At 33.3% G+C, this 15,801-nt stretch overlaps 1 protein-coding gene across 11 annotated transcripts in view; it reads right to left on the bottom strand.

Moving 5' to 3' along the window:
- The window catches only part of LOC134252355 (RIMS-binding protein 2-like), an 83,823-nt gene extending 79,381 nt beyond the window's left edge, over nucleotides 1–4,442 (bottom strand). For 9 of the 11 annotated variants that reach the window (XM_062734800.1, XM_062734809.1, XM_062734808.1 and 6 more), the window contains exons 1-4: nucleotides 4,393–4,442; nucleotides 4,181–4,272; nucleotides 2,999–3,416; nucleotides 1,919–2,579 (exon numbers count right to left, since the gene is read on the bottom strand). In XM_062734800.1, coding sequence (XP_062590784.1) covers nucleotides 1,919–2,579; nucleotides 2,999–3,402 — 1,065 coding nt within the window. In that variant the 5' untranslated portion in view covers nucleotides 3,403–3,416; nucleotides 4,181–4,272; nucleotides 4,393–4,442. Of the gene's footprint in view, nucleotides 1–1,918; nucleotides 2,580–2,998; nucleotides 3,417–3,978; nucleotides 3,999–4,180; nucleotides 4,279–4,392 lie in introns of those variants that run through there. The other 2 variants (XM_062734801.1, XM_062734802.1) reach the window with 2 other exon arrangements.
- Nucleotides 4,443–15,801: the final 11,359 nt, after the last annotated feature.

The following is a 15,801-nucleotide window of genomic DNA, read 5'->3' as shown; positions in this document are numbered from 1 at the left end:
CGCACCTTAAATTTGGCAGAAAATGACCTGGCTCGTTTTCCTTCATCGTGTTCATAAACATAATTAGGAAATCAAAATTTACAACCAAAATACAAATTGAACAGTATCACGAAAACTTCTGAAGGACTTAAGCTGCTTTATAAATATTTTATGAACCCTACCTAAATACTGCTAAATATTTTGTTAAACTTTAAGATGTATAGTACTCCACTGCCATTGTAGTAAATACACATTACATCCTTTGATGTTCTAGAGATAAAAGTCCCAGTACATAAAATTTTCTATTTCAGTGGAACTATGATCATGATGATGGACTTCTACAGAAACTGTGGCTATCAAAAAATTCAAAAATGGCATCAAGTCTCAAAGGAATTTTGAAAGTGGTGCAAATTCCTTTTTTTCTTGCAATATCTGTTGCATTTATCAATCATATCCATGATATCCAATGCCATTTTTTCTCATTGAAAATAATGCATGATTGATTTAAGTTTAGTCCCTAAAGGGTTGATAGATTAATTTATATATATCAACATTTTTTTGTGGAAAGGTTAAACTAAATTCTTGGTTTCTTTCTTAATAAAATAATTGGCAAGGAACCTTACATTGATTTTTTCATCCCTTAATTCACACAAGGATAATCAATTGACCCAGCGGTATACAAGAAAAATTTGAATTTTCTTGCCAAACAAGTAGAGGAAAAAATCCAGAAGAAAAGACCAAGTTTGACTTTTATCCACTCCATAATTGGCTATGCCGCTAGTCTTAGAAAGTAAAACCAAACATTAATTTGATAAAGCTATTAAACTTTTTAACTTCTCTGGGGCCATGCCAAAAATGCTGATCAGGAATTTTAATGCCCAAATTATAATTTTCACAGGTCCTGTTCTAAAATCCCCGGTACTTAACAGTATGTCTATCAAAACAAAACCGGTTAAAGTTACTGTCGAGTTTCACTGGAATATGGCTTACCAATTACAAAAAGTTTTCGTTGGAACATATCGATATCATGCTACACTCAGTGAATAAAAGAATGTGAAATATTACAAAGGAAAATTTTGGGCTTTCATCTCTCAAGTTAACAAGAAACTTCTGATAAACCTTTAATTCCAAACAAGCAAGAAAACCACATTAAAGTACATTTTGATGTACTTCCTTAAAATCGACAATGATCACATGTGCTTACAATCGCAATAATCAATCAAGTGAAAGTGTCAGAAAATCAATACCCTGCCTAGCTAGGACAGGCATAATATACCCATTATACAATTTACAAGTCAAATGTACAGGTGCGATGCTGAATTTTACACTAAATAATATCTGGTTCATTTCACATAGATATCCGATGCCAACATATTTTTATGGACACACAAGACGTAAGATTTATATGAAATTAAAACTTTTTTCTCTAAGGTGTCGTCACACCTTTAATATTAATATGATTAAAAATTCATAAATTCAGGTAAAAAATAATCTGTCTGGTGTTGAAGAAAACAAAGAATTAATGGAGTTTTCATCAACATCCATAATGATAGAGAGGTTTGAATAGAATAATTTTAACATAAATAAACATGCATTTCCTATTTAATATGATTTTGACGGAACGAACCTTCTTTAATAATATGAATCAAAAGTGTATCTCTCTTTCCTTCATATCATACTCATGTTTCAAGTGTATATGATTCATAAGAGTTCTGTTGAGAATATATGTTATTAATTATCCAAGTTCTGATAAGGCTACTTCCAATGGGAATGGAAGTTTCAACTTAAAACCAAACCTTTTAAAAATTAAAGATCACCAGTCATAAACTCAGGATAAATATGATAAAAGCAAGGACAAAATTACCCAGAAAGTGCATGAAATTGAAAAAATAACTATGTATATGCAAGCATGTTTTAAATACAATGTATTTTAATTTACCTCTTTGCTTTGGTCTTCTTCGTCAGTTTTTTCTTGAACAGTAATATAACGAAAGGGTGATTTTCCATCCAATGTAAAAGTCTTTCCAAGGGGTGTGGATCCAGGAGTTGACCTCCCTAATGAAATGGATCCAGGAGTTGACTTTCCCAGAGGTGTGGATCCAGGGTGTGGAGATGGGGTGGCAGAAGCTAGATATTTTTCAATCTCTAAATCCTCTGCTGTGCGAAGGGCTAAGGGACGACTAGGAGTGCGATTAGAAATCTCCGAAAACGGAGTTCCCCTGAGACTAATCGATTCTGTTATAGATAATACCTCATCCTCTGAAATTATTCCCTCACTTAATGCCTTTTCAGCTTTTTTGAGTTTTTGTAAATTCCCAAATGCAAATTTTTTGGATTCGTTGAGTATCTTTCGAAGTTCTGCATCATAGCCTTCTTTGACCTCAGAGAACTCTTTTTCCTTGCGCGTTTGGTCCTCACATTTTTTCTTGAAATCGACCTCGATTTTCTTTTTCTCCTCCCTTAGTTTTTCGATCTCCTTGGACATTTTCTCTGCATTTTTTTTGTACTGTTTTTTCTCTGATTCCACCACCGACTGAAGGGCCTTAGTTTTCTCCTCTTCAAACTTTTCCCTGAGATTTTTGACCTCCTCTTCTTTGTACCTAAACAATTTTATTTTAAAATAATAATTAAAACATTAAAATTCATTTTAGCTTTGTATGTCTAGTTATTTCTGTAGGTGGAAAAAAGAAATACAGTTAAACTTTGGTATCTCAAACACTGATATCTTGCAAGAAAACCATAGATATGTGAAAGTAAATTAGAAGTTTAAACCACTTTTTTTTCTCTAAAGTATTTTAACTGTGATATCTCCTTAAATCTAGAAGTTCTCCTTTGGTCCCATCTAGTTTGAGAACAAGGTGTGACTTAGAGTTACTTTGCATGAAATCAAAGTCTTACTCTAGTAAATTTTCTTGTAAGTTAAAGAAATTTGTAGAGTTCTAATCAATATATGAAAATACACCTACCCATGCAGTGTATCATGTTTAATATAATGTCTAAATAATTTAGTCCTACTTACTTGAGCACCTCTTGTAGTTCCTTGTCCTTCTTTTTGGCTATATTCTCCTGTATAATCTCTATCTCCTTCTGTTTCTCTTGACTTAACTTTGTCTCTAATTTACTTATCTCCTTTTCCTTGTCTTTCTTGTACGCCTCCTGAAGAGACTTAATTTCCGAGGATTTTTCACGATAAATCTGTTTGGTCCTTGCTTTTTCGGCCTCTAACTCGCTTTTAAGTCGTGCTATTTTGCGTTTGTAGTCGTCCACCGAGTGACTCCTGTGCGATTTCTCTCGTCTCCGCCCCTCGGATTTTGAGCTCATGGTACTGGTTGGAGTGGAGGCCCGGCTGATGTCATTGATATCAAAATCAAACTCCTCCTTCAGGCTCAGTCTTGAATAAGGCCGCCTGTTGTGGACCTCCATTCTTCAGGCAGAAGCTAACAAAAAATTACAAATATGTGTGTATGTGTTCTTTCAAATTCATTTAAAATTTTGAAACCTATATATTGATATAAATTTAATCAAAATATACCAGAAGTTTTTATTGCAGATTTTAAAATCATAGATAAATCTGAATAATAAAGAATTATCTTTTTCAAATAAATTAAAATGAGGATATACTTAAATGAAAATTGGAAACAGTATGGTTACATTTTACTTTAATTTAAATTCGTCAATGTATATACATGATATACATAACTTTTGGGTTATTTGATAAATACAATGTTGTAAACCTTTTGTAATGGTTTAGAAATCCAGCATATCAAATGCTTTGTAAAACTGTCTCTTTAACCTAACCTGTTATGTAAACAAATAATGTATGAGTCAGTTCCTTTCAAATGGAAATTTATAAATTAAAATAATAACCTGATAACTTTTAGTATATGTGAGAACACATATGGTAATGTACTCTACTTTAAGTTATACTCTGAGCAAATATTATTACTTAACATATTATCCACACACACTTAGATCTAGAAATGAATTTCACAAAATTACCATTTTCCCGGATTTTCTCTATCACTCACGAGGTCCTTAGCGTACCTAACAACAAGCGTTGCAGCGACTTAACTGTCGCACCGATGCAAACAATTTTTCGCATTGACAGCTCAAATACTACCCAAAATAACAATCACACGCATTGTTTTCATACCAATCATTGTTAAATCATGGCCCATTCATAATCGACAACAATATTTACCTGTATATTTACAAAGGAATCAGTTCCATGCAAGCTCCAGCAGGCATCGGATGGAAAATAGTTTGGGAATTTCGTACATCAAAAACATCTTCCTGTCACTGTCAAAAATGAGATAAAGATGAAATTCAAAATAAAATTTCTACCCACCAATAATCTGCACTTTAAATAAAACATTTAAATGGATTTAAAAACTAACAGGATTCAACATATACCTATTCACATCGATACACACTGGATATCCGCCAAACTGCTTAAAAATTAGGTCACGTGATTGTGGTATTCTAAAACCCAGGCTCAATCCGGTGGTTTGCCAACACACAGCTGATTAAAAACAAAGGCATCTTATTAATATTTTAGAAAACCCGCGTCATATTCATTAATGAAATTTCAAGTATGTTATCAATTGATAACAATGTAAAGGCTATTGAACCTTGTATATTTTCCATTAAATGAATTTAAAACTGTTGGTCTACATAAAGTCAAAAAAATTAAATACTTCAAGTACATCTTCAACATGTTCAGTTCTATACTTCTTTTACCTATAAGAGTAATTTGATATTCTGAACGTTTTTTTTTTTACTTTTCGATCCAACAGTTTTCTTATAATATTTTATATCTAACATAATTCCTTAATTGATCACATATATATTTTTTCGTTTTATTGTAATGTGGTCAAAGAGAGACAACTCTATCACATAATGATAACAGAGACATTTTTTTTACGAACTAAAGATATAAATCCATATTGCATAGGCGTGGGAGTCGGGGGCTTGGGGAAGGGGACTTTAAGTTTTACCCCTTCAACTTTTTGGGAAAAAATAGACATAATATAGGAAAAATATTGGAAAATTGAGACTCTGATCTCATACTTTTATTTGATGGTTTAGTCCCCCTTTTTAAGTTGATTCCGACGACGATATACTGGATTTAGTTTTAAGACACACGTTTAATTTTTTAACAAACATTCCCCTCTGCATATATTCAATTGTAATCAGTGTTATCATATTGTAATAATTTGTTCATGCCCCCTGAGGGCCCTTGATTGGTGAATAAACATATTATTATATATATATATATTCATGTATATTTTTTGTACCATTTAGTAACTCGATTTGGAGAAAATGTATTCCTAATATAATCCGCACCATAAGTTATTGAACCTATGTAATGGGCTTTCAAAGGGACTATGGATTTTTCATTAAATCGTGTATTTGTTTCGAGGTCGTTGGTTAAATTTAAGTTAGATGGGCATGTGCAACACTAAATACGAAAGTGCATAATCCAGTTAATAACATCTTTATTCATGGTTCACACATTGGCTATATGTAATATTAACTGACTCAGGGTAAGAGGGAAAATCATTAAATGCATTGAATGTGAAAAAATAAGTCAACTTTTCGTATTTTTAGTTATTCGTTTAATATTTAATTAATTTTTTTAAAAAAAATGCAGATCTGAATTATTTTTAAGCACATGAAACCTTAGCTTGCACGTTTTAACAAAGAATGTATTGAAAGTTTTCTAGCTCCTATTAAGTTTTCCTCCTGTTCTTAACGGTAAGCCTCCCCGAGGCCATCAATGCCTGTAAATGTGGGGGAAAAAACCCCTGAAAATACACTGTTTTGAAAGAGAAAAAAAAAGTCACAGCTAGAGAAAAAAAATTATAATTTATTCTGTAAATTAACACACAACACAACAGATAAATGCAACAATCACATCCTGCAAATGATGTCTTAGGGAGTTGTTACACAACAGGCCTGATACAGTGAAGTGAAGACAAGTAACAGCTGACCTCTATACGAGAAATGATCAATGAACATGATGAATCAGATCTCACGAACCACAAACAATTCGACCTATAAGTTCAAATCGACTGTCAATTTCACTTGTTATTCGGATGGTTGGCAACTTGAATTTCTTGAATGTATTTATCATACAGCCGTGCACCCCCGCCTGGCATATTATAATGCTCTGCATAGTCAATTTTACAATCACATGGCTCTGGTACATTGCTCTGCATTGAAGAGTGCAGATTCACTGAAGCGTGACAGTTCATCGTATCAGCAATTTCTTTCTCTTCTTTATCTGTTGCAATATTGGTTTGCACGCTTGGTTCTGAAATTTCTAAATAATCGTCATGCCCTCCTTGAATGCCTTGTGTGCTTGGTCCATGAATTGAAAAATCCACTGTTTCTTCTAAGGTCAATGATCCGTCTGAAGAGCTGCACAGAGTCCTTCTGCAGCTTCCGTTTTGAAATGCAGATGAATAACACCCGACATTACTTGTTTTCAGACATCTAAATAATCCTCTGATAGTCAGCTGGGCCATTTTTGTCCTGTTAGTCCTCTGCACGATCAAAAACAACTGGCAAACACAACAGTGCAAAGACCTTTAATGTTGGTAAACATACTTTCACGTGATGAATCCATGCGAATCGAGGACTACCCTACGTCATAACTCGGTCACGGGCGGATCACACGCAGGTGCTCGTGGACCTCAATATGTACTGTGTCCCCATTTTGGTCGAATAACTGATTCTCTAGCCTATATTAATTAAAAAGAATATATATATATATATATATTTTCAAATTTAATTTCTAAAGACATTTTATTGCAAGACATTTACATAGACATAGAGTGATCTTGATTTTGCAAGACTTTTTGTTTAAAAAAACTTTTTTTCCCTGTCGAAAGTTCTTTTGTAAAACGAGGTTCAAATTACTAGTAGTTCATGTGGCATGTCCATTTTTGTTTTCAAAATTTGCCCCAGAGGTTAATTCTAATTTATACATGTAGATAAGTCATTGGGATTTACTGTTAAATAATTTTGTTTACGCTTCGTAAAAACCATTTGCTATTCATAGATGTTTTCATGAAAAAAAAATCACATCCTAAATTCCACAAAAGTTCTTATTTTAACAAATTTAGAATCACATAACCAATTTTAAATTGACTAAGTACAAATATATAAATATTTAGGCAAAAATGGAACTTTTAAAAACAAGAGCACATGGTTCACAATCAGGCAAATATGACAAAGGTATATACATGTAATGTCATGTATACACGTATAGGTAATTAAGTCATTAAAGGTATACACGTATATTCTTCAAACCAGTCCATAGATCCGTTTTGTTATTAATGTCATAGTAATGTCATATCGCATATATTAGATCTATTGTACCATCGATTTACCGACCCAAACCTCAATGGCGTGATCATGATGATCACATTTACAAATGAATGGTTGGGAGAGAGAAGATAAGCAAACTCAAATTAGTAAAGTATGTTCCTACATTGAATTATAAAAAATAATAATTTGTACGTTCCATCAATTATATTATCTGTCTATAAACAATCAAGGTTTTAGACCTCTGAAGAACCACTGCACTGGGCCAAATTCATACAAACTTTCTACAAAACATCATTTGATGAACGAATGGGGAGGAGAAATATTTTGTTAATAAGTGTAATGAAGTAAATGTGGAGAGATCTAGCAGCAGAGCCGTAATTACTCTAGTGAGCGTTGTTACCAATGGGCCTCTAGTAAATACAAGTATTATTTTCGACAAAAGCAATGTCCTGTTGAATATTAATATCTCCGTATGCAATAAAATCCGGATTGGACCATGCAGTTCGCTATCGCTCCATCGAGCATCGACTAAAGGGTCGATGATGCGATGGCGCGATACATGTTACGATGGTGCAATGACGATGAAGCGATGGGATGGAGCGACAATGCGATATTAAACAATGGTGCGATAGCACGATTAAGAGACAGTAAACATCGTTTCATCATCATCATTATCGTAACATCGTCATCGTATCATCGCTATCGCACCATCATACTATCGCCTCATCGTTATCGCACTATCGACCAAAACGTCGATGGTACGATGATGCGATAGTGAACTTCTTCCGTCTAGTGCGTTAGTTTCACTGTGACGAATGAATGAGAATGTAAAACAATTACTGCAAGGAGGAATTTTGTTATTTTTAAGGGTTAATAATTTTCTGATGACGGCAAAGTTCTATCGAATATTTCCTTCTGTATGACCTTACCAGACTTCCGTCCAGTGTGTTAATATCACTGTGACGAACGAATGACAAGGTCACACAAGAAGCATTGTAATATAGTATATCTTTTCAAATTAGTTTATTTCCTCGACAATGACACTGTTCTGTTGATTATTATCTTCTGTCTGCCCTTATCAGACTTCCGTCCAGTTTGTATATGTCACTGTGACGAACGAATGTCAAGGTCAAACAAGAATCAATTTTGTTAATTCTTAAATATTTGTTTTTCTTCGTCATAAGCACAGTTTAGTTGAAAATTATAGTTCCACTGTGACGAACGAATGTCAAGATTAAACAAGAAACAATTTTGTTATACCTTCGGCTTATTCTGATGAATTCTGATGAAACTTTTTTCTATATGACCTTATCAGACTTCTGTCTAGTGAGTTAGTTTAACTGTGACAAACGAATGTCAAGTTAAAAGAATCAACTTTGGTTTTCTGTTAATGTGACGTACACATGTCAAGTTCAAACAAGACGCGACAAAGGCACTGTTCTGTTGAATATTTATCTCGTATGCCCTTATCAGACTTCCGTCCAGTGTGTTAGTTTCACTGTGACGAACGAATGTCAAGGTCAAACAAAAATCTATTAAGTTATTCTGTTCACTGATTGTGTCTTAGATATTAGTTTTTCGTCATGATCAAAAGCACTGTTTAGTTGAATATTTATCTCATATGCCCTTTTCAAACTTCCGTCCAGTGTGTTAGTTTCACTGTGACGAACGAATGTCAAGGTCACACAAGAATCAATTTCGATGCATTTGGAATATTTCTCTCTCCCTTTCACAAAGGGTCTGTTCTGTTGAATATTTATCTCTGTCTGCCCTTATCAGACTTCCGTCCAGTGTGTCAATTTCACTGTGACGAATGAATGTCAAGGTCAAACAAGAATCAATTAAATATTATTATAATGTATACTTTCCATGTAAGTATTGGTTTCGACAAAAACATTGTTCTGTTGAATAATTTTCTCTGTATGCCCTTATCAGACTTCCGTCCAGTGTGTTAATTTCACTGTGACGAACGAATGACAAGGTCAAAGGAGAGTCAATTTTGTTATTCTTTTCAGAAGGAACGAAAGTCAAGGTCACACAAGATTCATTTTTGTTATTTTCTTCAAGTTAGTATTTGCTTCGGCAAACGCACTGTTCTGTTGAAAATTTATCTCCGTATGCCCTTTTTAGACTTCCGTCCAGTGTGTTTATTTCACCGTGACGAAGGGATGTCAAGGTCAAACAAAAATCAATTTTGCTATTATATTCATGTTAGTGTTTCCTTCGGCAAAGGCACTGTTCTGTTGAATATTTATCTCTGTCTGCCCTTATCAGACTTCCGTCCAGTTTGTCAATTTCACTGTGACGAAGGAATGTCAAGGTCAAACAAGAATCAATTAAATTTATTATAATGTATACTTTCCATGTAAGTATTGGCTTCGACAAAGGAACTGTTCTGTTGAATAATTTCTTTGTCTGCCCTTATCAGACTTCCGTCCAGTGTGATATTTTCACTGTGACAAACGAATGACAAAGTCAAACAAAAATCAATTTGATTGAGTCTTAAAGATAAGTTTTTCTTCGTCAAAAGCACTGTTTAGTTGAATATTTATCTCGTATGCCCTTTTCAAACTTCCGTCCAGTGTGTTAGTTTCACTGTGACGAACGAATGTCAAGGTCACACAAGAATCAATTTCGATGCATTTGGAATATTTCTCTCTCTTTCACAAAGGGTCTGTTCTGTTGAATATTTATCTCTGTCTGCCCTTATCAGACTTCCGTCCAGTGTGTTAATTTCACTGTGACGAACGAATGTCAAGGTCAAACAAGAATCAATTAAACTTACTATGATGTATACTTTCCATGTAAGTATTGGTTCCGACAAAAACATTGTTCTGTTGAATAATTTTCTCTGCATGCCCTTATCAGATTTCCGTCTAGTGTGTTAATTTCACTGTGACGAACGAATAATAAGGTCAAAGGAGAGTCAATTTTGTTATTCTTTTCAGAAGGAACGAAAGTCAAGGTCACACAAGATTCATTTTTGTTATTTTCTTCAATTTAGTATTTGCTTCGGCAAACGCACTGTTCTGTTGAATATTTATCTCCGTATGCCCTTTTCAGACTTCCGTCCAGTGTGTTTATTTCACTGTGACGAATGAATGTCAAGGTCAAACAAAAATCAATTTTCCTATTGTATTCCTGTAAGTGTTTCATTCGGCAAAGGGTCTGTTTTGTTGAATATTTATCTCTTTAAATTCTGTTCATTATCTGCCCTTATCAGACTTCCGTCCAGTGATTGTTCTGGCACCGTAATGCGTGCAACAAATGACATGATTATCAAGGTGTACAAAATATGTAAAATGCAATGTACTTACTTTTTCGTGTGAACTTCATTAGTTGATCTATTATGAATAAGTAAGCATGTATTCTTCAGGGGTGGAATAGCAAACAAATTCACTCATGTGGTTATATAGTTCTTTGATGAGTAAGAAATTATACTACTCAAGCTCTAATTACCCTGCTAGTAATTAAATGAAAGAGATAATAGATACGTAGACATCACAAGGTATACTCCAATGGGTAGAGAATAATTGCTATAAAAACAAAGTGATTGTTTAATTAAGGGGACTTCATTTTCACACTATTCTGATAAAATTATAATTTACCATTATTAACAACAATTTTGCAAACGAGAAAAAATACACAGAGGTTTATTTTCTCATACGTGGAGGTGATAGCTGATAATTAATTAATTTTAATAGAAAAGGTGATAAACTAAATTGAATAGAGAATTCAATACAATTATTCTTAAAATTTTAAAAACAAAAATAATGAATTGATACATTAATCAAAAGTGGTTTCGGTTTTATGAAATTTAGTTAAATAATTTGAACATTTTTAGGTTTATTAAATACAAGTCTCACGTGATTTGTTTATTATTTAATATTTACATCTTTTAGGTTTATTAAATACAAGTCTCACGTGATTTGTTTATTATTTAATATTTACAATTAATTTTTCTCCTAAAATTCTTAAAAACCCATTGCAAAAATACATTAGGCATTCGAGTACATTAATTAAAAGTGGCTGTTCCATCAATGAAACGTATAAAGACGTTATGAATATAAGTAATCGTTTTAAACATAAAATGATTATTTAAAAAGATATAAATATAAACATTTTTAGGTTTATTAAATGCAAGTCTCAATTGATTTGTTGATTATTTAGTGTAAGCCTATGGAACAGTATGTAAAAATGTTGATAAAATGCCATCTGATAAAAACTTCGATTATATAACAAAGATGTATTCATTCATAATTGGCAGATAAGTTTGGGATATTCTGTCCGTTTCCTCTCTAAATACCGATATTTTTTTTCTGCTGAGTATAGGGATACAGATGTAAATAGAACACGTAGGGGGAGTCCGTTAATTGTTATTTGAACATCTCATGGGACATATATAATTCTGTATTTTCAAGAATTCCCTACACTGTTGATCAATGATTGGGGTGTTTTTTAAATTGGATTCTACCAAATTCGGTTCTGGTCAGATGAATACCAGACCTAGGTGCGTCCTTAACGCAAGAACAGCGGCGAAAGTTCACTCTGCACCGGGCCTCACTCTGCACTCCCGGGACTGCGTGCTCAACACCGGTCCGTATAAAACTTGGCCATTCATATGAGCAATGTTTGTTTAGGCACTTGAAGGATTGGAAAAAAGGATATTTCTTTTTACAGGACTATATTGGAAAGATATATGTGTGACATTTTGTTTATAAGTTACAAAGAAAAAATGAAAAAGAATCAGTTCTTTCAAATGAGATAAAAATATCATGCCGAAAACAGATTCTAGATTTTTTTAAACTGGCTCACGAATAGCAATGAAGATCACAAGGCTCCGGTGCGTATACATCAAAAACTGTAATTTTCTTTAAGTATCAAGTTTAAAACGTTCAATTTCGACGATCCTTGACAATGATTCTACACGGGGTGGGTTGTCGTACCTTCCGTCCCAATCCCCGGGTCCAAGATTTGGAGGACGTCATTCAAATGAACAGGATCAGCAGACAAAAACTGAAGATCAGTAAATACCACGTCACTCATAAGTCAGTCAGCGATGAGAGCGAAGAAATGCTGGTCCCAGAGGCTGGCTACTTGAAGGTATTTGTATTTGAATGGTATCTAAAATTTCAATTCAATTTGATTTATTTTTGTAATGGACCTATGGGGTGAGCTAGGAAAGAATTATATGTGCATATTGATCAATATTCTTGCATTTAAAAGATTAATACAATTTGAAATTCATCGCAGGTGCTTCGAAACAGAACCCCCTCAATCTGTGTCACACGGATTCTTTGCTTCATTTAAAATAAAAAAGTATAACGATTAAGAAAAAATTGAAACTAAAACAAAAAAAAATCACCCTCGCTGATATATGTAATGTGAATAAAAAGTTATTGTTTTAAACTATAGTTTGGATTTTTCAATTTTAATACCTTGTAAGTGTGTCATAAAAATACTGAGCATTTTATTTATTTATTTATTTTAATTGAACAACGGAAGGAGGGGGCATCTCCAATCATCTATAAATTCATGTAATGAAAAATTGATTCCCCAAATTATAATTTGTTCTTAGTCATAAGGTCTTTCGCAAAACGGGACACAACATTGCAAACTGCATGCTAGTGGTCACATTTGATGAAAGGAATCATAAATGTTCGGTGACGCTCTTCTTTCTGGCAAGAGGCCCATGATCCACAACGCTCATCTGAGAAACGTTGCTCCTGCTGTTCTTCAGCAGATTTCCACCTCGTAATAATCATTGTGGCCACACAATAACCCATTGGGGGCCATGATTTTAATAATTTAAAAGCTAAACTCTCCCAGGATGTTTTCAAATAATTTTTCAGCTTTTCTGGCCCAGTGATGCTTGAAATGAAGATTTTTAAAAGAACTTTTCTCTAGGTTTCAATTCAAAACTTGGATTCCCTATTGTAGCACCACCCTATCACAGGGGATCATGATCGAGTTTAAAAAGTAAGAATTTACACTACTCCAGGATATGCTTCCATCCATGTATCATTTTCTGTTTTTCTAACCTGGTAGTTCTTCAGAAGAAGATTTGACGAATTTTCCTGTATGTTTCAGTCACAGGCACCTGACGTTACTTATTTTTCTTTAAATAAAAAAATACTCTTACCTAGTTTATTATTAGGTAAGGGTTTTTTTTTTTTATTTAAAGAAAAATAAGTAACGTCAGGTGCCTGTGGTTTCAGTGTAAAATGTGGAATCTTTAGTGTGGCTTCACCATATTCTCAGTGTTATGATTTTAGCCCCAAGATGCATTCATGTTATTTTCAGCTTTTCTGGCTCAGTGGTTCTCGAGAAGCAGATTTTTAAAAAGAACTCTTACACATGTGGTTCAGTTTAAAACTTGGGTTCTAAATTGTGGCCCATCCTAACCCCAAGGGTCATGATTTGAACAATTTAGAATTTACACTACCCCAGGATGCTTTCACATGAAACAAGATAAATATACAAAAAAAAATTGAATCAAATATAGTTATATGGTTCATTTCCTTTTATACTGGCATGTAGATTTTGAACTTATCGGGTGACAGTAAGTGGTAATGATATTCTAAAGTATTCACTGCCATCGGATAAAATTTAAATTTACAAAAAAATACTACTCTAATCAAATGTCCAATTCGCCTCTTGACATTATCTAGAAATCAATTGTTCAGTCTCACTTTTACCGAAAGAGCAGCGTATGTTTAATTATTTTATAATCATACATAACAACCACAATTATGCTTGTTTGAAAATTTATAACAAGTATATAAAGATATCAACTTAAAAGTCAAAAGTCATTGGCAGGTCATAAATGTTGAAATATAAAATTTTAAGGTGCATGTTGCTTTAGTTAACATATATTTGTGTAGAACTTATGGCAAAAATATAGGCACTAAAGTCAAATACATATATCTTATGTAAATTAGAAAAGGCAAGCTTGCGTGTTTCCAACGTCAAAATAAAATTTGGTGAAAAATTAATAAAACCAAATGAATTTTAGAAAGTTAATTCAAATTTTCTCCTTCTTGAGGTATGTTGTGCATTATGAATTAAAGGCAGTTCTGTATGCGAACATGGTATCATTTCACATCCTTTATCACAAACTACTAAAACATGCTAAATTCAAACCTAGCTTGCTAAGCTGCTGTTTACTTTTTAAAAAAATTGAGGAATATAGAATAAGCTAACGAACCTGTTAATTATCCATTGGCACTTAGTATAGACTAGAACAAGAAGTGTGTGTGTGGCGGGGGTGGGGTGGGGATAAATGTACTAAACTAAATAATTTGAGAGGGAGCGAAGTGGCCCACAGAATACATCATTGGTACCATTAAATGTTTTCCATTGGGTCAATATTGCAACTTTTCCAAAATTGTCTGTATGCGTGTCTGGAGAAGATATGATCAGCGAATGGTTCTGGTATATGTCTGACATTAAAGGCCAAGAATGCTAAACCTTGACAGCTCCTATAGCCTGCTATGTAAAAGCGGGCATATTATACTTACCAAATACTTATATAGGTCGTAACTTGGACCACTCATAGATAATGTAGACTCTATCTTTATTGATTGTTTTATCCTTACTGCAAATGATGCATCCATAACGAGTAGATTTTTTTGGCATGGTTGAAAAATAAATTGGGACTGAAAATCGGACGAATATTCGATATGTGTATAAAAAATTTTGTGCATAACCACATTTGCAAGGCCATGGTTGAATGTTGATAAAATTAATTTTTGTTATTAATTAAAAATTTGTTTAAAATAAAGGTTAATATTCATTAAATTAACATCATTGACGTAGCAAAAAACTGTATCTTCTTGGAGTGAAAATTTTTAATGTAAGTAAAGTGAACTTATGCAAAATTTATATAATTGAAAACAATGATTTGTGAGTGGGGTAAATTAACCCTGGTAAGAATGTATCATTTATTTGTAAACATTTTAAAAAGTCTATCCCAATCATTTTACCTGTTATCGTTAATATAAGTGATGAACAGGGTTGTTATGCGAGTAAGGTTTGTAAGTGTAGAGTATCAATTGTCAGTGCAAAATGGGTCTAATTATCGCGTGTACTCTACCAGGTTAATTTTGTGTTGATGTTTGTTTTTCTTTTTCATATAAGGGGGTACATTTTTTTCAGACTCACTTTTTGGGGGGAGGGAGAGGGTGTTACCCTTTTTCCAACCATATTGTTCTTGTTGGAAAAGTTTATTGAAAGGTTTGTCCCCCCCACTTAGCTACATCATAGTAAAATCAGGGTACATGTAATGTGGTAATTGTATGAATTTAAAAATTGAAAAAGTAGTTGTGTTTGTGAAACACTGATGTTCGCGCATGGCAACGTAGCGAAGATTTAAATTTTCGTAAATGCAAATTAAATATGTTGCTACACAAAGTAAGGTCTTCTTACAAAAAATACAATTGTGAAATTTGAAAGACCTAGCACCGCATGTTCAAAAGTAATGGTCAA

This window comes from Saccostrea cucullata, unplaced genomic scaffold (genome assembly GCF_032062105.1).
Source record: "Saccostrea cucullata isolate Sc308-1 unplaced genomic scaffold, CSIRO_AGI_Scuc_v1 ctg69, whole genome shotgun sequence".
Taxonomy (NCBI): Eukaryota; Metazoa; Mollusca; class Bivalvia; order Ostreida; family Ostreidae; genus Saccostrea; species Saccostrea cuccullata.
This window is presented reverse-complemented; position numbering and strand designations above follow the sequence as displayed.